Below are 23,723 nucleotides of genomic sequence, written 5' to 3'. Positions count from 1 at the left end.
ATTAACACAGACTTCCAGGGACAACTGTGCAGAATCCTATCACTAAAACTCAAGCATCAGGAGGAACCAAGATGGCGGAGTAGAAGGACGTGCTCTCACTCCCTCTTGTGAGAACACCAGAATCACAACTAGCTGCTGCTGGACAACCATCGACAGGAAGACACTGGAACTCACCAAAAAAGATACCCCACATCCAAAGACAAAGGAGAAGCCACAATGAGACGGTAGGAGGGGTGCCATCACAGTAAAATCAAATCCCATAACTGGTGGGTCGGTGACTCACAGACTGGCGAACACTTATACCACAGAAGTCCACCCACTGGAGTGAAGGTTCTGAGCCCCACGTCAGGCTTCCCAACCTGGGGGTCCGGCAACGGGAGGAGGAATCCCTAGAGAATCAGACTTTGAAGCCTAGTGGGAATTGATTGCAGGACGTCGACAGGACTGGGGGAAACAGGGATTCCACTCTTGGAGGGCACACACAAAGTAGTGGGCGCACCGGGACCCAGGGGAAGGAGCAGTGACCCCAGGGGAGACTGAACCAGACCTACCTGCTAGTGTTAGAGGGTCACCTGCAGAGGCGGAGGGGGTGCTGTGGCTCACGGTGGGGACAAGGACACTGGCAACAGAAGTTCTGGGAAGTACTCCCTGGCGTGAGCCCTCCCAGAGTCTGTCATTAGCCCCACCAAAGAGCCCAGGTAGGCTCCAGTGTTGGGTTGCCTCAAGCCAAACAACCAACAGGGAGGGAACCCAGCCCCACCCATCAACAGTCAAGTGGATTAAAGTTTTACAGAGCCCAGTTTACTGAGCTCTGCAGCAACAGTCAGCTCTACCCACCACCAGTCCCTCCCATCAAGCCTCTTAGATAGCCTCATCCACCAGAGGGCAGACAGCAGAAGCAAGAAGAACTACAATCCTGCAGCCTGTGGAACAAAAACCACATTCACAGAAAGACAGAAAAGATGAAAAGGCAGAGGGCGATTTACCAGATGAAGGAACAAGATAAAACCCCAGAAAAACAACTAAATGAAGTGGAAATAGGCAACCTTCCAGAAAAAGAATTCAGAATAATGATAGTGAAGATGATCCAGGACCTAGGAAAAAGAATGGAGGCAAAGATCGAGAAGGCGCAAGAAATGTTTAATAAAGACCTAGAAGAACTAAAGAACAAACAAACAGAGATGAACAATACAATAACTGAAATGAAAACTACACTAGAAAGAATCAATAGCAGAATAACTGAGGCAGAAGAACGGATAAGTGACCTGGAAGACAGAATGGTGAAATTCACTGCTGTGGAACAGAATAAAGAAAAAAGAATGAAAAGAAACGAAGACAGCCTAAGAGACCTCTGGGACAAAATTAAACACAACAACATTCGCGTTATAGGGGTCCCAGAAGGAGAAGAGAGAGACAAAGGACCAGAGAAAATATTTGAAGAGATTATAGTCGAGAACTTCCCTAACATGGGAAAAAAATAGCCACCCAAGTCCAGGAAGTGCAGCAAGTCCCATACAGGATAAACCCAAGGAGATATTTGCCGAGACACATAGTAATCAAATTGGCAAAAATTAAAGACAATGAAAAATTACTGAAAGCAGCAAGGGAAAAATGACAAATAACATACAAGGGAACTCCCATAAGGTTAACAGCTGATTTCTCAGCAGAAACTCTACAAGCCAGAAGGGAGTGGCATGATATACTTAAAAGTGATGAAAGGGAAGAACCTACAACCAAGATTACTCTACCCGGCAAGGATCTCATTCAGATTCGATGGAGAAATCAAAAGCTTTATGAACAAGCAAAAGCTAAGAGAATTCAGGACCACCAAACCAGCTCTACAACAAAAGCTAAAGGAACTTCTCTAAGTGGGAAACACAAGAAAAGAAAAGGACCTACAAAAACAAACCCAAAACAATTAAGAAAATGGTCACAGGTACGTACTGATAACTGCCTTAAACATGAATGGATTAAATGCTCCAACCAAAAGACACAGGCCTGCTGAATGGATACAAACCCAACACCCATATATATGCTGTCTACAAGAGACCCACTTTAGACCTAGGGACACATACAGACTGAAAGTGAGGGGATGGAAAAAGATATTCCATGCAAATGGAAATCAAAAGAAAGCTGGAGTAGCTATACTCATATCAGATAAAATAGACTTTAAAATAAAGAATGTTACAAGAGACAAGGAAGGACACTACATAATGATCAAGGGATCAATCCAAGAAGAAGATATAACAATTATAAATATATATGCACCCAACATAGGAGCACCTCAATACATAAGGCAACTGCTAACAGCTATAAAAGAGGAAATTGACAGTAACACAATAATAGTGGGGGACTTTAACACCTCACTTACACCAATGGACAAATTATCCAAAATGAAAATAAACAAAGAAACAGAAGCTTTAAATGACACAATAGAGCAGATAGATTTAATTGATATTTATAGGACATTCCATCCAAAAACAGATTACACTTTCTTCTCAAGTGTGCACGGAACATTCTCCAGGATAGATCACATTTTGGGTCCCAAATCAAGCCTCAGTAAATTTAAGAAAACTGAAATCATATCAAGCATCTTTTCTGACCACAACACTATGAGATTAAAAATGAATTACAGGGGAAAAAAACGTAAAAAACACAAACACATGGAGGCTACACAATACATTACTAAATAACCAAGAGATCATTGAAGAAATCAAAGAGGAAATCAAAAAATACCTAGAGACAAATGACAGTGAAAACACGACGATCCAAAACCTATGGGATGCAGCAAAAGCAGTTCTAAGAGGGAAGTTTATAGCTATACAAGCCTACCTCAAGAAACAAGAAAAATCTCAAGTAAACAATCTAACCTTACACCTAAAGGAATGAGAGAAAGAAGAACAAACAAAACCCAAAGTTAGCAGAAGGAAAGAAATCATAAAGATTAGAGCAGAAATAAATGAAATAGAAACAAAGAAAACAATAGCAAAGATCAATAAAACTAAAAGCTGGTTCTTTGAGAAGATAAACAAAATTGATAAACCATTAGCCAGACTCATCAAGAAAAAGAGGGAGAGGACTCAAATCAATAAAATTAGAAATGAAAAAGGAGAAGTTACAACAGACACCACAGAAATACAAAGCATCCTAAGAGACTACTACAAGCAACTCTATGCCAATAAAATGGACAACCTGGAAGAAATGGACAAATTCTTAGAAAGGTATAACCTTCTAAGGCTGAACCAGGAAGAAACAGAAAATATGAACAGACCAATCACAAGTAATGGAATTGAAACTGTGATTAAAAATCTTCCAACAAACAAAAGTCCAGGACCAGATGGCTTCACAGGTGAATTCTATCAAACATCTAGAGATGAGCTAACACCCATCCTTCTCAAACTCTTCCAAAAAATTGCAGAGGAAGGAACACTCCCAAACTCATTCTACGAGGCCACCATCACCCTGATACCAAAACCAGACAAAGATACTACAAAAAAGAAAATTACAGACCAATATCACTGATGAATATAAATGCAAAAATCCTCAACAAAATACTAGCAAACAGAATCCAACAACACATTAAAAGGATCATACACCACGATCAAGTGGGATTTATCCCAGGGATGCAAGGATTCTTCAATATAAGCAAATCAATCAATGTGATACACCATACTAACAAATTGAAGAAGAAAAACCATATGATCATCTCAATAGATGCAGAAAAAGCTTTTGACAAAATTCAACACCCATTTCTGATAAAAACTCTCCAGAAAGTGGGCATAGAGGGAACCTACCTCAACATAATAAAGCCCATATACGACAAACCCACTGCAAACATCATTCTCAATGGTGAAAAACTGAAAGCATTTCCTCTAAGATCAGGAACAAGACAAGGATGCCCACTCTCACCACTATTATTCAACATAGTTTTGGAAGTCCTAGCCACGGCAATCACAGAAGAAAAAGAAATAAAAGGAATACAAACTGGAAAAGAAAAAGTAAAACTGTCACTGTTTGCAGATGACATGATACTATACATAGAGAATCCTAAAAATGCCACCAGAAAACCACTAGAGCTAAACAATGAATTTGGTAAAGCTGCAGGATACAAAATTAATGCACAGAAATCTCTTGCATTCCTATAAACTAATGATGAAAAATCTGAAAGAGAAATTATGGAAACACTCCCATTTACCACTGCAACAAAAAGAATAAAATACCTAGGAATAAACCTACCTAGGGAGACAAAAGACCTGTATGCAGAAAACTATAAGACACTGATGAAAGAAATTAAAGATGATAGCAACAGATGGAGAGATATACCATGTTCTTGGATTGGAAGAATCAATACTATGAAAATGACTATACTACCCAAAGCAATCTACAGATTCAATGCAATCCCTATCAAATTACTAATGGCATTTTTTACGGAACTAGAACAAATCATCTTAAAATTTGTATGGAGACACAAAAGACCCCGAATAGCCAAAGCAATCTTGAGGGAAAAAACCGGAGCTGGAGGAATCAGACTCCCTGACTTCAGACTATACTACAAAGCTACAGGAATCAAGACAATATGGTACTGGCACAAAAACAGAAACATAGATCAATGGAACAAGACAGAAAGCCCAGAGATAAACCCACGCACCTATGGTCAGCTAATCTATGACAAAGGAGGCAAAGATATACAGTGGAGAAAAGACAGTCTCTTCAATAAGTGGTGCTGGGAAAACTGGACAGCTACATGTAAAAGAATGAAATTAGAACACTCCCTAACACCATATACAAAAATAAACTCAAAATGGATTCGAGACCTAAATCTAAAACCGGACACTATAAATCTTTTAGAGGAAAACATAGGAAGAACACTCTTTGACCTAAATCACAGCAAGACCTTTTTTGATCCACCTCCTAGAGGAATGGAAATAAAAACAAAAAATAAACAAATGGGACCTAATGAAACTTCCAAGCTTTTGCACAGCAAAGGAAACCATAAACAAGACGAAAAGACAACCCTCAGAATGGGAGAAAATATTTGCAAATGCATCAACGGACAAAGGATTAATCTCCAAAATATATAAACAGCTCATGCAGCTCAATATTAAAGAAACAAACAACCCAATCCAAAAATGGGCAGAAGACCTAAATAGACATTTCTCCAAAGAAGACATACAGACGGCCAAGAAGCACATGAAAAGATGCTCAACATCACTAATTATTAGAGAAATGCAAATCAAAACTACAGTGAGGTATCACCTCACACCAGTTAGAATGGGCATCATCAGAAAATCTACAAACAACAAATGCTGGAGAGAGTGTGGAGAAAAGGGAACCCTCTTGCACTGTTGGTGGGAATGTAAATTGATACAGCCACTATGGAGAACAGTATGGAGGTTCCTTAAAAAACTAAAAATAGATTTACCGTATGATCCAGTAATCCCACTCCTGGGCATATACCCAGAGAAAACCATAATTCAAAAAGACACATGCACCCCAATGTTCATTGCAGCACTATTTACAATAGCCAGGTCATGGAAGCAACCTAAATGCCCATCGACAGACGAATGGATAAAGAAGTTGTGGTACATATATACAATGGAATATTACTCAGCCAAAAAAAGGAACGAAATTGAGTCATTTGTTGAGACGTGGATGGATCCAGAGACTGTCATACAGAGTGAAGTAAGTCAGAAAGAGAAAGACAAATATCGTATATTAACGTATGTATGTGGAACCTAGAGAAATGGTACAGATGAACTGGTTTGCAGGGCAGAAGTTGAGACACAGACAAACAAACAAAAAAAACAACTAATACTCAACTTTCTTTGGGTTATTTGTATGGAAATATGTTAATATAAATGTTTCAGACATTACATGAAATTTCTAAAAATCTTATATATTCTGGTATAATGTTATAAGTCATAATTCTAGTTATTATTTTAAAATGTATATCTCAGAAATAACTAAATTACCTTGTCAATTGCATTATTATGAACTTTCATCAAATCTTCACCCATGGTCATTTTTCAGTCTTTTGTCATTTACAGACAGTTCTGGGTGTACTCTGATGCTTTTGCAAAAACGTTCCTATAAAAGGGTTTCATCTTCAAGGAATTCATGGAAAAGACTCTGACAAGTACAGGTTTCTGGTAACTGACTATACTGCTGAACTGAATGAATAAGCATTTTCAGAACTCTAATGGAAAACTGATGAATTCATAAAAGTGCTAACAAAAGATCAAGATAAACAAAAATTAATTACATGGGACTGAGTGAACTGATGAGGATGATTATAATTCTTGTGACTTTCTGTTTGAATAAAAAAAAAAAAATCCCCCGCAAAAAAAAAATCCCACAAGGACTCAGAGGCAAAAAACATACAAATCAATTTTCACTGCAAAGTAAAGGAGCTGTTACAGTGGAGGATTACTGGACTGAATGTCAATATTATGACATAGTATGAGTGTGTTTCGTGTTTGGTAATTGCAATCATTGTTGCTTTTATTGTGGTCATCCATTTACAATGCTTGGTGTCAGTTTATCTCTTGTAAAAATAAAATACAGTGTGGGGACTTCCCTGGTGGTCCAGTGGTTAAGAATCCTCCTTCCAATGCAGGGGATGTGGGTTCGATCCCTGGTTGGGGAACTAAGATCCCACGTGCCGCGGGGCAACTAAGCCTTTGCGCCACAACTAGAGAGAAGCCTGCATGCGATGTAGAGCCCGTGCACCACAACAAAGACCTGATGCAGCCAAAATAAGTAAATTGAAAAAAAAAAAAAAAAAGCCAAAATACAGTGTGTGGGTGTGGAAAAAAAAATTAAAAAATTAAAAATATAAAAAACTCAAGCATCCACCCTCACTCCCTACCCCATCATTATCATTCTCCTTATCGCACTGGAAAGTGGGGAGGGAGTCAAACTCACATGAATTCCTCATCTTTTGTGGTCCGTATACGCACATAGGCATCAATGACAGCTGGCTTTCGGACGGTCTCACAGCGAACATATTCTTTCCCCTCTTCATCGCGAAACGTGCGATAAATCTTGAGACAACGGCCAGTGGCAGAAGAGTTAAGGCTAGTCACAGAAGCTGTGTCATCATCTCTGTGATTGTTTCCTGCTGCTGCTGAGCCTGCTGCTGCAAGGCAGAAAAAGATTTCCACACATTCCCCCTACCACCCAAATGGCCATTTTCTTGGGGTTGAGTGGAGACTCCGAAGCTCAACATCCCACAGAACTATGGTTCTACAGAAAGCATCAGTCACCACCAGCCCCAAGAATACACTGAGTTGTCCTTTCCTGACTTCATTTTACCACTGTCAGTGTTCTCGTTTTTGTTAGTACAGAAAGTTCTGAAAGGATCTCAAAGAAACACGTTTGTTATATAGGGGACAGAAGAGCAGTAGCTGTATTCTGATTCCTCTGAACAACAGCGCAAGAAGAAAGTCCAAGCAGGAAGCAGTTGATGGTCACATTATAGAAAAGCACCCAAGCACCCACGGGAAATAGATGGCACCACAGAAAAAATCCAGAGTCTCAAGGCCTAGAGTATGCTTCTCCAACTTTAATATGAATGAATAGGAATCATCTGAGGATCCTGTTAAAATACAGATTCTAATTCAGTAGGTTTGGGGTGAGACCTGAGATGCTGCATTTCTAACAAGCTCCCATGTGATGTAGATACTGCTGGTCCAGGACCACACTCGAGGAAAGGCTTTATCACATCTTTACGAAGTAGCCAGAACAACAGAATTACACAAAGCTTTTACAGAGAGGAAACAAAGGAAAGGCTACTGTGAGTGAAAATAGTCATTTAAATCTTCATCTTCAGCCTTTATCCTCTCTCAGTATCTACATCCAAGTTTTCAACTGCCTGCTTGACATCTATACTGGGAGTATCATGGGGACCTCAAACACCACATATTACACCTTTCCTTCTTAAACCTGCTTCTTTTTCTGAAATTTACTACTTTAATCAATGGTACCACCACCATCTTTCTAGCAAGCAAGAGTGAAATCTTAAGGTCCCTTTGATTTTTCTCTTTTCATTCCCAGTGACCAAATCCCTAACCAGTTTAGGCCTTTCTCATTCCCACCGTCAACTTATGCAATTTTGGGTTGGTGATTTTAAACTTTTTAGGGTCTAAGACTCCTTTGAGAATCTTCTGAAAGCCATGGATCTTCTCAGAAAAGGCACATTTGCACAGAATTGTACATGTGATTTCAGAGGGTTCATGAACAACCCCCCAATTCATCCACAGATTCTGTATTAAAAACTCTTACCCTCTAGGATGAATGCCCAGAAAACTCAATTGATGTACAGCACTGATAGCCCTGGCTTGGCCAGGCCTAAAATACAGACAGAGGCAGTAGTGGACTGGCAGCATCTCTTCAATTTGTGCCCCACAGACACACCTAGAGTCCAGTTTGCAGAATCTCTCTACCTCATCTATAGGCTTCCCTACACTCATCCCCTACTTATTCTGCCTCCAGCTTTACCTCAGTTATTAGCGTGGTTATTTACACTTTCTTGATCTTTCTTTTTCTTGTCTGTCTGTGAAGTCACTACCCTCACCCAGTAGCATCCGCTGCAGTTCCTTCCGCTCCTGCTCCTCCCGCTCACGTGACAGCTGAGAGCTGGTTTTCTTATTCTGCAACATGTTCTCGATGTTCTTTCCCATCTCCTCAAAGTCACTGTCTTCAGCTGAGCTGCTATCTGTGTCAGTTGATAAGATTTCAGTTGATGACAAAACCCTAAAAAGAAAAAACAATGTTAAGAAGAGGGAAACATAAATGTGTAGAAACAACTGAAGAAATACAGTTTTAGTTTAGGCAAGAGTAGGAAATTGAGAAATCAACCTTAAAAAAGAAATATTCAAAATCCACTAAGACATGGGACCCTGAACAGAGAAGCTCTACAAAGTTTTCCCAGAAATTTAGTCACAAGGCAAGTTCAAAATATGAAATAGTACTGCAACTCTTTCACAATTCCTGGAAAAAGCCTGAGAAACAAATCAGTACATCGGTCATTTTTAATAGGGCATTACCATCCTCTAACCACTAAGCCTACTGTTGCCTATCACCACTGTAATGGCTGCCAGGTCCAAGTAGGCCACAAAAGTTGCCATGGAACCTAGCAGTTCTTGCCATTCAAAACCTTTGCCAAGCTGCTTTGAAGGGAGTAGGTACTCTAGCAGTATTATGAATAGACACCACCCTGAAATCTCAGATACCTGACCACTAGTCACTTTATTAGGTGACCTTCTCTTCACTATAAAATAATGTCTGGGACCCCTCCCCTTTCCAGCTTGGATTTTCTTCAGCACTAAAACAACACACTTGTTCTGCAGGTCAAAGATGCGCTGACATTCCTCTTTGTAACGCTCTTGATGCTCAGCCACAGAAAACCTTGATCCACGGGCAAATTTACTCATGGGCCCCTCTCCAGAGCGGGCCTGTTCTGTTGACATTGTGCGTACTACATCGATCACTTCCCAGCGGGACAACTTTTTAATCTACAAGAGATACACACACACACACACACACAAATCATTCAGGGATTTCAAAGGACAAACCAGGGTACACGGTTAGAGAGTTAGACCAAAACCAAAAAAACAAAAAACACAACAACAATGAAATCACCCAAAGCAGGTTAAACAGAAAGCTTTGGGAAAGCTAACTCCTGAAAAAGTATCTAAGATCCAGTTTACCACAACCTACCCTACAAAATTCTCCAGGTTAGTTCCTAGCATCTGCCTCCAAGCTTTTCCCTCTCTATACAAAGCCCCTAGGAGCCTGTAAGTCTTCCTCTTCCACACCCACCTCTTCCTCAGGCACGCCAAATTTACGTAGAAGTTGCTTGGCATTTTTCAGTGAAAGGCGACGGAGGTCTGCATCTGTTCCTGTCACTGTCTTCTTCACTGGCTGAGGCTCCTTATCATCCTACCTCAGAAACAAAACAAGAGAGAATCCTAGTAAGCCGAACTCTTTATGGTAGGCATTTAAGTCATCCTGTCAACATTTTAATGGCTTTCCAGATCCCCACCCATTCATCTCCATTCCTTAACCTCTATTTCTTCCTCCCTTGATTTTTAACCTCTAGAAATTCAGACAGTCTCACCTTCTGCTGTGTTGGTTTGTTTGGAATCTTCACATAGGAGAATCCTTCACCACACCCTGTGGGATCTGCCACCCCAGTCACCTCCAGGAGACACTTGCCCTTCATGGCAGCAATGAAGGCCCTTGTGGTGTTCCAAGGAGCAGTGCGAACCTGAGTTATAGAAAAAGATTCAAAGGGTGGTGGGAAACATTTGCTCTAGCCATACTTAGAAGGTGGGGATAATTACAATAATGTACAATTTGATGCTTTCTTAAACTGTCCACAGAGATCAATAGTTACATAAAGCTGCCCAGTACTCAGCCTGCTGTTCTTTCCTATGGTACTTAAATCATGATAATAAATAGAGGCCAAGATCTCAGTCAGTATAAGTAGGAATATGTGGAACAGTGGTACCCCCTTCAGACCCATATCCCTTGGGTTTGACTGAGGGTTCTCAAAGACAGTGTTGCCCCCACCCTCACGATGCTCAAAGAGTTAAGTTAGATTGATGACCACATTTGATTGCCCAATTACTCAAACGCCTTCTTCAGAATGACTCTCACAATTAGATGATAAGCATGCTTTACAAAAGCACTGGCCCCAATCCCAGTAGCAATAAATCAAAGTGTATTCTACCTCTGCCACTGGTTTGGTCAAAAAGGCCTGTCCTCTCCTGGGACCCTGAATAGTGTTCATCAACCCCATTAAATAAGCAGGCAGTTAAGACAAGGGGAATGTGCTTGTCCAAACAGACCAGTCAAGAGTATAAATTATTAGCTAGAAAGAGGCCAATTCTCTACTCAAGATTTAATCTTAAAGGCCATTCAACAGAATCTTTAATTTTGGAAATTCTTAGACATCCACTCATTGTTAACTCCAACCTCAAAAGAATAGTACAACAATGCTTCTTTAGTCACTCTGCCTGACCTCACTGACAATCATTCACTCACTTAACAAATATTTATGGAATATCTACCACATGTCAAGCACTACTTTCTCAAGGACCTCATGTTAGTGAGGGAGAGACAAATAAACCAACAAATTCAATACTGCATGATCAGTGCCGTGATAGGAAAGTAAAAAGTGCTGTATGTACACAAAGAAGGAAAGGATGGTGATCCAATCTGAATGAAGGGTGGGAGTGAGGGCAAGAGTCGGGGAAAGCTTCCAGGAGAATATAACTTGTAGATGAAAGCCAGATGACAGAGGCGTGGAGAGAAAACATTCTAGGCAGAAGGAATAGCAGTTGCAAAATCCTAGAAGACAGCAGAAAGAAATTAAGGGAACTGAATGAACTTCAGTATGTTTGGAGCTTAGAGTATAAGATGGGCAGTGACAGATGAGAGGAGGTGAGAGTTGTATTACAATACAAGACCAAAATCATGTAGAGCCTTATGAATCATGTTAAGGATTTCTTCCTAAAAGAAATGAGGACCCAAAGGAAGTCTTTGGGCAAGAGAGTGATATGACCAAATTTTTGTTTTAAAAGATCATTTAATTTTTTGACAAATGGTACTAGAATAACTGGACATTCATATGCAAAAAAAATGAACCTTAACCTACACCTTGCACCCTAAACAAAAATTAACTCAAAATGGATCTAACCATAAGATCTAAAACAATAAAACCTTTAGAAGAAAATATGAGAAAAAAACTTTGCAACCCTGAGTTAGATTAAAATATCTTACATATAACACCAAAACCACAAGCAACAAAGGAGAAGATTTACAAGTTAGACTTCAGCTCTTCGTAAGACACTGCTAAGACAATTAAAACACAAGCCTCAGATTGGGAGGAAAATCTCTGTAAATCACGTACCTGATAAAGAACTCGGACCTAGAATACATAAAGAACTCTCAAAACTTTAGAAGAAAACAAACAACTAATTAAAAATAAAAATGGGCAAAAGAGATACAGACCCTCAACCAAAGAAGATAACTGGATGATAAATAAGCACATAGAAAGATGCTCAACATCTTTAGCTATCACGGAAATGCAAATTAAAACTGCAATGACAGGAGGATTAACCAAGATGGCGGAGTAGAAAGGCGTGCTCTCACTCCCTCTTGCGAGAGCACCAGAATCACAACTGCCTGCTGGACAATCATCGACAGGAAGACACTGGAACTCACCAAGGAGGATACCCCACATCCAAAGACAAAGGAGAAGCCACAATGAGACGGTAGGAGGGGTGCCATCACAGTAAAATCAAATCCCATAACTGGTGGGTCGGTGACTCACAGACTGGCGAACACTTATACCACAGAAGTCCACCCACTGGAGTGAAGGTTCTGAGCCCCACGTCAGGCTTCCCAACCTGGGGGTCCGGCAACGGGAGGAGGAATCCCTAGAGAATCAGACTTTGAAGCCTAGTGGGAATTGATTGCAGGACGTCGACAGGACTGGGGGAAACAGGGATTCCACTCTTGGAGGGCACACACAAAGTAGTGGGCGCACCGGGACCCAGGGGAAGGAGCAGTGACCCCAGGGGAGACTGAACCAGACCTACCTGCTAGTGTTAGAGGGTCACCTGCAGAGGCGGAGGGGGTGCTGTGGCTCACGGTGGGGACAAGGACACTGGCAACAGAAGTTCTGGGAAGTACTCCCTGGCGTGAGCCCTCCCAGAGTCTGTCATTAACCCCACCAAAGAGCCCAGGTAGGCTCCAGTGTTGGGTTGCCTCAGGCAAAACAACCAACAGGGAGGGAACCCAGCCCCACCCATCAACAGTCAAGTGGATTAAAGTTTTACGGAGCTCTGACCACCACAGCAACAGTCAGCTCTACCCACCACCAGAGCCTCCCATTAAGCCTCTTAGATAGCCTCAACCACCAGAGGGCAGACAGCAGAAGCAAGAAAAACTACAATCCTGCAGCCTTTGAAACAAAAACCACATTCACAGATAGACAAGATGAAAAGGCAGAGGGCTATATACCAGATGAAGGAACAAGAAAAAACCCCAGAAAAACAACTACATGAAGTGGAGATAGGCAACCTTCCAGAAAAAGAATTCAGAATAATGATAGTGAAGATGATCCAGGACCTCGGAATAAGAATGGAGGCAAAGATTGAGAAGATGCAAGAAAGGATTAACAAAGACCTAGAAGAATTAAAGAACAAACAAACAGAGATGAACAATACAATAACTGAAATGAAAACTACACTAGAAGGAATCAATAGCAGAATAACTGAGGCAGAAGAAAGGATAAGTGACCTGGAAGACAGAATGGTGGAATTCACTGCTGTAGAACAGAATAAAGAAAAAAGAATGAAAAGAAATGAAGACAGCCTAAGAGACCTCTGGGACAACATTAAACACAACAACATTCGCATTATAGGGGTCCCAGAAGGAGAAGAGAGAGAGAAAGGACCAGAGAAAATATTTGAAGAGATTATAGTCGAAAACTTCCCTAACATGGGAAAGGAAATAGCCACCCAAGTCCAGGAAGCGCAGAGAGTCCCATACAGGATAAACCCAAGGAGAAACACACCGAGACACATAGTAATCAAAGTGGCAAAAATTAAAGACAAAGAAAAATTATTGAAAGCAGCAAGGGAAAAACGACAAATAACATACAAGGGAACTCCCATAAGGTTAACAGCTGATTTCTCAGCAGAAACTCTGCAAGCCAGAAGGGAGTGGCATGATATACTTAAAGTGATGAAAGGGAAGAACCTACAACCAAGATTACTCTACCCGGCAAGGATCTCATTTAGATTTGATGGAGAAATCAAAAGCTTTACAGACAAGCAAAAGCTAAGCGAATTCAGCACCACCAAACCAGCTCTACAACAAATGCTAAAGGAACTTCTCTAAGTGGGAAACACAAGAGAAGAAAAGGACCTACAAAAACAAACCCAAAACAATTGAGAAAATGGTCATAGGAACATACATATCAATAATTACCTTAAACGTGAATGGATTAAACGCTGCAACCAAAAGACACAGGCTCGCTGAATGGATACAAAAACAAGACCCATATATATGCTTTCTACAAGAGACCCACTTTAGACCTAGGGACACATACAGACTGAAAGTGAGGGGATGGAAAAAGATATTCCATGCAAATGGAAATCAAAAGAAAGTTGGAGTAGCTATACTCACATCAGATAAAATAGACTTTAAAATAAAGAATGTTACAAGAGACAAGGAAGGACACTACATAATGATCAAGGGATCAATCCAAGAAGAAGATATAACAATTATAAATATATATGCACCCAACATAGGAGCACCTCAATACATAAGGCAACTGCTAACAGCTATAAAAGAGGAAATAGACAGTAACACAATCATAGTGGGGGACTTTAACACCTCACTTACACCAATGGACAGATCATCCAAAATGAAAATAAATAAGGAAACAGAAGCTTTAAATGACGCAATAGACCAGATAGATTTAATTGATATTTATAGGACATTCCATCCAAAAACAGCAGGTTACACGTTCTTCTCAAGTGCACACGGAACATTCTCCAGGATAGATCACATCTTGGGTCACAAGTCAAGCCTCAGTAAATTTAAGAAAATTGAAATCATATCAAACATCTTTTCTGACCACAACGCTATGAGATTAGAAATGAATTACAGGGAAAAAAACGTAAAAAAGACAAACACATGGAGGCTAAACAATACGTTACTAAATAACCAAGAGATCACTGAAGAAATCAAAGAAGAAATAAAAAAAAACCTAGAGACAAATGACAATGAAAACACGACGACCCAAAACCTACGGGATGCAGCAAAAGCAGTTCTAAGAGGGAAGTTTATAGCTATACAAGCCTACCTCAAGAAACAAGAAAAATCTCAAGTAAACAATCTAACCTTACACCTAAAGAAACTAGAGAAAGAAGAACAAACAAAACCCAAAGTTAGCAGAAGGAAAGAAATAATAAAGATCAGAGCAGAAATAAATGAAATAGAAACAAAGAAAACAATAGCAAACATCAATAAAACTAAAAGCTGGTTCTTTGAGAAGATAAACAAAATTGATAAGCCATTAGCCAGACTCATCAAGAAAAAGAGGGAGAGGACTCAAATCAATAAAATCAGAAATGAAAAAGGAGAAGTTACAACAGACACCACAGAAATACAAAGCATCCTAAGAGACTACTACAAGCAACTTTATGCCAATAAAATGGACAACCTGGAAGAAATGGACAAATTCTTAGAAAGGTATAACCTTCCAAGACTGAACCAGGAAGAAACAGAAAATATGAACAGACCAATCACAAGTAATGAAATTGAAACTGTGATTTAAAATCTTCCAACAAACAAGAGTCCAGGACCAGATGGCTTCACAGGTGAATTCTATCCAACACTTAGAGAAGAGCTAACACCTATCCTTCTCAAACTCTTCCAAAAAATTGCAGAGGAAGGAACACTCCCAAACTCATTCTACGAAGCCACCATCACCCTGATACGAAAACCAGACAAAGATACTATAAAAAAAGAAAATTACAGACCAATATCACTGATGAATATAGATGCAAAAATCCTCAACAAAATACTAGCAAACAGAATCCAACAACACATTAAAAGGATCATACACCACGAACAAGTGGGATTTATCCCAGGGATGCAAGGATTCTTCAATATAAGCAAATCAATCAATGTGATACACCATATTAACAAATTGAAGAATGAAAACCATACGATCATCTCAATAGATGCAGAAAAAGCTTTTGACAAAATTCAACACCCATTTATGATAAAAACTCTCCAGAAAGTGGGCATAGAGGGAACCTACCTCAACATAATAAAGGCCATATATGACAAACCCACAGCAAACATCATTCTCAATGGTGAAAAACTGAAAGCATTTCCTCTAAGATCAGGAACAAGACAAGGATGCCCACTCTCACCACTATTATTCAACATAGTTCTGGAAGTCCTAGCCACGGCAATCACAGAAGAAAAAGAAATAAAAGGAATACAAATTGGAAAAGAAGAAGTAAAACTGTCACTGTTTGCGGATGACATGATACTATACATAGAGAATCCTAAAACTGCCACCAGAAAACTGCTAGAGCTAATGAATGAATATGGTAAAGTTGCAGGATACAAAATGAATGCACAGAAATCTCTTGCATTCCTATACACTAATGATGAAAAATCTGAAAGAGAAATTATGGAAACACTCCCATTTACCATTGCAACAAAAAGAATAAAATACCTAGGAATAAACCTACCTAGGGAGACAAAAGACCTGTATGCAGAAAACTATAAGACACTGATGAAAGAAATTACAGATGATACCAACAGATGGAGAGATATACCATGTTCTTGGACTGGAAGAATCAACATTGTGAAAATGACTCTACTACCCAAAGCAATCTACAGATTCAATGCAATCCCTATCAAATTACCAATGGCATTTTTTACGGAACTAGAACAAATCATCTTAAAATTTGTATGGAGACACAAAAGACCCCGAATAGCCAAAGCAGTCTTGAGGCAAAAAAACGGAGCTGGAGGAATCAGACTCCCTGACTTCAGACCATACTACAAAGCTACAGTAATCAAGACAATACGGTACTGGCACAAAAACAGAAACATAGATCAATGGAACAGGATAGAAAGCCCAGAGATAAACCCACGCACCTATGGCCAACTAATCTATGACAAAGGAGGCAAAGATATACAGTGGAGAAAAGACAGTCTCTTCAATAAGTGGTGCTGGGAAAACTGGACAGCTACATGTAAAAGAATGAAATTAGAATACTCCCTAACACCATACACAAAAATAAACTCAAAATGGATTAGAGACCTAAATGTAAGACTGGACACTATAAAACTCTTAGAGGAAAACATAGGAAGAACACCCTTTGACCTAAATCACCGCAAGATCTTTTTTGATCCACCTCCTAGAGTAATGGAAATAAAAACAAAAATAAACAAATGGGACCTAATGAAAGTTAGAAGCTTTTGCACAGCAAAGGAAACCATAAACAAGACGAAAAGACAACCCTCAGAATGGGAGAAAATATTTGCAAACGAATCAACGGACAAAGGATTAATCTGCAAAATATATAAAGAGCTCATTCAGCTCAATATTAAAGAAACAAACACTCCAATCCAAAAATGGGCAGAAGACCTAAATAGACATTTCTCCAAAGAAGACATACAGACGGCCACGAAGCACATGAAAAGGTGCTCAACATCACTAATTATTAGAGAAATGCAAATCAAAACTACAGTGAGGTATCACCTCACACCAGTTAGAATGGGCATCATCAGAAAATCTACAAACAACAAATGCTGGAGAGGGTGTGGAGAAAAGGGAACCCTCTTGCACTGTTGGTGGGAATGTAAATTGATACAGCCACTATGGAGAACAATATGGAGGTTCCTTAAAAAACTAAAAATAGAATTACCATATGACCCAGCAATCCCACTACTGGGCATATACCCAGAGAAAACCGTAATTCAAAAAGACACATGCACCCGAATGTTCATTGCAGCACTATTTACAATAGCCAGGTCACGGAAGCAACCTAAATGCCCATCGACAGACGAATGGATAAAGAAGTTGTGGTACATATATACAATGGAATATTACTCAGCCATAAAAAGGAACGAAATTGAGTCATTTGTTGAGACGTGGATGGATCTAGAGACTGTCATACAGAGTGAAGTAAGTCAGAAAGAGAAAAACAAATATCATATATTAACACATGTATGTGGAACCTAGAGAAATGGTACAGATGAGCTGGTTTGCAGGGCAGAAGTTGAGACACAGATGTAGAGAACGGACATATGGACACCAAGGGGGGAAAACTGCGGTGGGGTGGGGATGGTGGTGTTCTGAATTGGGCGATTGGGATTGACATGTATACACTGATGTGTATGAAATTGATGACTAATAAGAAACTGCAGTATAAAAAAACAAACAAAACAACTAATACTAAACTTTCATTGGGTTATTTGTATGGAAATATATTAATATAAATGTTTTAGACATTACATGAAATTTCTAAAAATCTTATATGTTCTGGTATAATGTTATAAGTCATAATCCTAGTTATTACTTTAAAATGTATATCTCAGAAATAACTAATTTTCTTGTCAACTGCATTATTATGAACTTTCATCAAATCTTTAACTGTGGTCATTTTTAAGTCTTTTGTCATTTACAGACAGTTCTGGGTGTACTCTGATGCTTTTGCAAATATGTTCCTATAAAAGGGTTTCATCTTCAAGAAATTCATGGAAAAGACTCTGACAAGTACAGGTTTCTGGTAACTGACTGTACTGCTGAACTGAATGAATAAGCATTTTCAGAACTCTAATGAAAAACTGATGAACTCATAAAACTGCTAACAAAAGATCAAGATGAAAAAAAAATTAATTACATGGGACTGAGTGAACTGATGAGGATGAGTATAATTTTTGTGACTTTCTGTCTGAATTAAAAAAAAAAAATCCCACAAGGACTCAGAGGCAAAGAATATACAAATCAATTTTCACTGCAAAGTAAAGGAGCTGTTACAGTGGAGGATTACTGGACTGAATGTCAATATTATGACATAGTATGAGTGTGTTTCATGTTTGGTAATTGCAATCATTGTTGCTTTTGTTGTGGTCATCCATATACAATGCTTGGTGTCAGTCTACTCATCTCTTGTAAAAATAAAATACAGTGTGTGTGTGTGTGTGTGGAAAAAAAAAATAAATAAATAAAAATAAAAATAAAACTGCAATGACAGACCACTTCACACCCACTATAGGCGGGCAATAATAATAATAGCAATAATAATAAATAGAAAATAACAAGTGTTGATAAGGATTTTGGAACACTGGAACCCTCATACACTGCTAGTAGGAATGTAGATGGTGCAGCCACTGTGGAAAAGTCTGGCAGTTCCTCCAAAGGTAAAACAGAGTTACCATACAACCCAGCCAATTTCACTTCTAGGTATTTACCCCCCCCCCCGCCAAAAAAAATGTATGTCCATATAAAGAGTTATACATGGATATTTAAGGCAGCTTTATTCATAATAGCCAAAAACTGGGAACAACCAAAATGCCCTTTGACAGGTGATTAAACAAACTGTAGTACATCCATACTGTGGTATACTACGCAGCAATAAAAGGAACAAACTATTAATACACACAACCACCTGGATGAATCTCAACATAATTAGAGTGAAGAACACAGACAAGAAAAAATTTACACTTTCAACAAATGGTGCTGGGAAAATAGAATACCCATGTACAAAATAATGAAGGTGGACCTTTACTTTACGCCATAAAGAAAAATTAACTCAAAATGGGACAAACACTGAAATGTAAGAACTAACAATGTAAAACTCTTAGAAGAAAAGACAGGGGAAAAGCTTCCCGACACTGGATCTGGCAATGATCTCCTGGATATGGAACCAAAAGCACAAGCGACAAAAGTAAAATTAGGTAAACTGGACTACATCAAAATTTAAAATTTCTCAGCAACAAAGGACACAACAGAGTGACAGGCAACCTATGGAATGGGAGAAAATATTTGCATAACATATATCTGAAAAGAGGTTAACACCCAGAATACATAAACTCCTGCAACGCAACCACAAAAAGCAAACAACCCAATTCAAAAATGGGCAAAGGGCTTGAACAGACATTTCTCAAAATAAGGCATACAAATGGCCAACAAGCACATGAAAAGACAGTAATCATCAGGGAAATGCAATTCAAAACCACACTAAGATACCACCTCACACCCATTGAGATAGCTACTTATCAAAAAAACAATAAATAACAAATGCTGACGAAAGTGTGGGGATGTTGGAACTCTTATACACCATTGATAGGAATGTAAAACAGTGCAGATGCTTTGAAAAACATTATGGAGGTTCCTCAAAAAACTATTGATAAAAATAGAATTACCATATGATCCAGTAATTCCATTTCTGGGTATATATGCAAAAGAATTGAAAGCAAGGTCTTGAAGAGATATTTGCTCACCCATGTTCATAGCAGCACTATTCACAACAGCCAAGAGGTGGAAACAATGCAAATGTCCATCAATGGATGAATGGATAACCAAAATAAAATTCCATGGTATATGTGTGTGTGTATACATATCACAGAATATTATTCAGCCTTAAAAAGGAAGGAAGGGCTTCCCTGGTGGCGCAGTGGTTAAGAATCTGCCTGCCAATGCAGGGGACACGGGTTCGAGCCCTGGTCCGGGAAGATCCCACATGCCGCGGAGCAACTAAGCCCATGCGCCACAACTACTGAGCCTGCGCTCTAGAGCCCATGCGCCACAACTACTGAAGCCCGCGCGCCTAGAGCCCGTGCTCTGCAACAACAGAAGCCCGCACTCCGCAACAAAAAGTAGCCCCCGCTCGCCACAACTAGAGAAAGCCTGCGTGCAGCAACAAAGACCCAACACAGCCAAAGATAATAAAAAACAAAACAAAAACTCTCAAAAAAAAAAAAGGAAGGAAATTCTGACACATGCTACAACCTGAATGAACCTTAAGAATATTATCCCAGATGAAATAAATCAGTGATATAAAAACAAATACTGTATGATTCCACTTAGGTGAAGTACCTAAAGTAGTAAAATTCACAGGGACAGAAAGTAAAATGGTGGTTGCCAGGGGCTGGGGGAGGGAAAAATGGGGAATTACTGTTTAATGGGTAATAGAGCTTCAGTTTTGCAAGATGGAAAGAGTTCTGGAGATTGGTTGTATAACAGTGTGAATGTACTTAACACTACTGACTACACACTTAAAGGTTAAGATGGTAAATTCTGTGTATGTATTTTACCAATTAAAAAAAAAAGAGTACATGTAACTGTATGATTCCATTTATCTAAAATTCTAAAAAGTGCAAACTAATCTATAGTGACAGGAAGCACATCAGTGGTTGTCAAGGGACAGGGAGGGTAGAGAGAACGGAGGAGAGAGGAGAAAGGGATTTCAAAGAGGCACGAAGAAACTTTTGGGGGTGACAGATACACTCATTATCTTGTCACGACAATTTCACAGGTATAAACATACAACAAAACGTACCAAATAGTACACTTTAAACATGTGCCGTTTATTGTATGTCAATCATCTCAATAAAGCTGTTTTTTAAAAAAAGGATAAATGGGATGTACTAATAAAGATTAAAGCCGTACCTCATCATCAATCTTCATCTGGAAATCTTCCTCATTTTCTTCTTCTGGAGCAAAAAAGGACTTCTCACCATAGCCAGCATCCTGGAAGAGGACAAATCCATGCGTAAGACAAAGCACAAGTTTCAATGAATACCAAGTACAGAACACCAAAGCCCATTTTGCATAAAGAATGGATTCTGTAAAGTCTTAGGCGTACCTATCACCATTCTACATCCTTAGGCTAATACATGTGGATAGTTAAGGCCCATAAGGAAGCGAAATAGAGATGCTCATTAACTCAGTGGGACAGAGTTGTGCTATCCCACCCCAGCTAGATCTTTCCTATTTTGGCCTGATAAGGACATTATGCTTCTCTAAACCACATGTCCAGCACCATCATCATCTCTGCCCACCTGGAAGGCTATGGAAAACAACTAAGTACTTTCCCTGCTAACACACCTGTCTTACAAAGAACAGAGATTAAAACCACCACCCAAATGAATGAGCAACCATTTTCAAAGCAAAACAATATGCCCTAAGTCCCTCACTAAGCCTTCCCACTGGTATTTAGCTACAATGCAGTTTACCCCAGAACTGATGTACACAGAGTACATCATACAGTTTGACTTTATAAATAATTGGTAATAATCTAGTAACCATCATTCGTAAGCCAGTGAGAAAAGTCTTCATCCTCATCTCTCTGAAAAAAACCCACAGGCATAAGTAGTGCCTAAGAGGAAGGTGTTCACCTTCAGCCGCTGCTCTGCAGCTATCATGCTATAATAAGCGCAGCACTGCTCTGGAGACACCATAGCCCTGATCTCCTCCTCAGTTGGTAAACGAAAATCAGACTTCAGCACCCACCAGTTTGAGTCCATGCCTAGAAAAGAGAGAGAAAATGAGACCATTCTGAATTCCAAAGGCCCTTTCATTGACAGCCAACAGGGATGGCAAAACAAGACTGAACTAGGCAATGTCCTAGAAGGTATCAGGCCTAGCCACAGTTAGCCTGACTGTCCGGCAAAGAAAAGCCCTGCTGCTAGGTTTCCTACATCTCACGTAAGACATCCAACAATCACACTGAATTTCCTGACAGGCAAGATTAAATAGCAAAAAAAAAAAAAAAATTAAATAGTAATCAGAGCCTCCATAATTAGAAGATTTGCTACCTCCTTTTGATGACTTTATTATTTTTTTCTATTTTATTAACTGTATGTTTATCCTTTTAACTGGAAGCCCTAATTCCTTTCTTGGAGAGAGGCAGAGAGGACATATAATCAGTCACAACTGATGACCTGTGCGTTTGAAGTCAGCGCAGAGCTTTAGCCTCTTCCGGATGCTGCTTTCTGAATGGGAAGGAAAGGCTTTTTTTATATCTTCCATTCGGATCCGCCGTGGCCGATCTTTACTCTTCCAGAACAGGCGGTAAATAAAAACCTGCCCAACAAACCGAATTTTTTTATTTGGCAAAGTAAGGATAAAAGTCCTCCCCAGGGCCCCTTCCCCTGCTAATCCCCTATGTGTTTTGATCTTTCCTGGTGTGCCCCCAAATCCACATATCCTTTTACGTACACCCAGACCCCCTCCCTATCCTCTCATTCTTACCTGGAGAAAGTCTCGAATATGTGTATTGGCCCTTTTGGAGTTGGGCCCAGGAACTTCAAACAAGGGGCACTGCTGTCCAACCACAAAAATATCCACTAATTCTCGAATATAGTAACCTTGTCTTGTGCGAATGATAAGGAAGTCAGTTTCTGGCATCTTATGAAGATAAATTGGAGCACGAAAAAGATTGTTCTCAAATGCCTAACAAAAATAAAAACACAAAAGTTATATACAGAGAAACCCTGGAAATTTAGTAAACTAATGAGAAAGGAAAATCAAGCTTGTTTGCTCTCTATCCCCATTATGCCATCTAAGGTGTATCGAATAACGTAAACAAATTATAACATGGAATATCAAATGGGATTAGACAGATAACTTTTTACCCACTGGCTACCTTTAAGAGTCAGTAGTGGGGAAATTACAGGATTTGGATTCAGATGACAGTGGCTCTGCTACTCACTGTATGATGTCAGATAAATTACTTAATATCTATGAGCTTAATTTTCCTCATCTACAAAATGGAGATATTTAAAACGCCTATACCTCACACGATTGCTATAAAGATTACATATGAAAATCACTTTATAAACTAACAAGTACCATACTACTACCCTAGACCTAGCATAGCCCTTGACATAATATGTGAGATCAAAACATTTGTTAAGTAAATTAATAAAAAAAATAAAACAACAAAAACAACTAATGAATTAGAAAGTGTGCTAGAAAAGACAGACCAAACATGCAGGACAGAAACATTTGAGCTTGTTTAAGTAGCAGCCAGATGAGGATCAACTATCACAAGAACCTGTGATTCTAAGGAAAGACTTCTCAAAAAAATCAGAAAAGTAGAAAAGAGAGAGGATCTTCAATAGATAGGCGTGGAAAGAAAATTCTAAATGTGGAAAAGAGTTACAGG

General features: G+C 39.3%; 1 protein-coding gene across 14 annotated transcripts in view; it reads right to left on the bottom strand.

Annotated features, from left to right (window-relative positions):
• Positions 1 to 23,723, bottom strand: part of TAF1 (TATA-box binding protein associated factor 1) — a 91,358-nt gene that overhangs the window by 54,411 nt on the left and 13,224 nt on the right. For 13 of the 14 annotated variants that reach the window (XM_068532838.1, XM_068532824.1, XM_068532828.1 and 10 more), the window contains exons 15-23: positions 22,808 to 23,008; positions 22,498 to 22,639; positions 21,952 to 22,082; positions 21,224 to 21,304; positions 10,121 to 10,270; positions 9,823 to 9,942; positions 9,340 to 9,515; positions 8,576 to 8,754; positions 6,925 to 7,138 (exon numbers count right to left, since the gene is read on the bottom strand). In XM_068532838.1, coding sequence (XP_068388939.1) covers positions 6,925 to 7,138; positions 8,576 to 8,754; positions 9,340 to 9,515; positions 9,823 to 9,942; positions 10,121 to 10,270; positions 21,224 to 21,304; positions 21,952 to 22,082; positions 22,498 to 22,639; positions 22,808 to 23,008 — 1,394 coding nt within the window. The remainder of the gene's footprint in view (positions 1 to 6,924; positions 7,139 to 8,575; positions 8,755 to 9,339; positions 9,516 to 9,822; positions 9,943 to 10,120; positions 10,271 to 21,223; positions 21,305 to 21,951; positions 22,083 to 22,497; positions 22,640 to 22,807; positions 23,009 to 23,723) is intronic. The other variant, XM_068532825.1, reaches the window with a different exon arrangement.

This window comes from Eschrichtius robustus, chromosome X (assembly GCF_028021215.1).
Source record: "Eschrichtius robustus isolate mEscRob2 chromosome X, mEscRob2.pri, whole genome shotgun sequence".
Taxonomy (NCBI): Eukaryota; Metazoa; Chordata; class Mammalia; order Artiodactyla; family Eschrichtiidae; genus Eschrichtius; species Eschrichtius robustus.
This window is presented reverse-complemented; position numbering and strand designations above follow the sequence as displayed.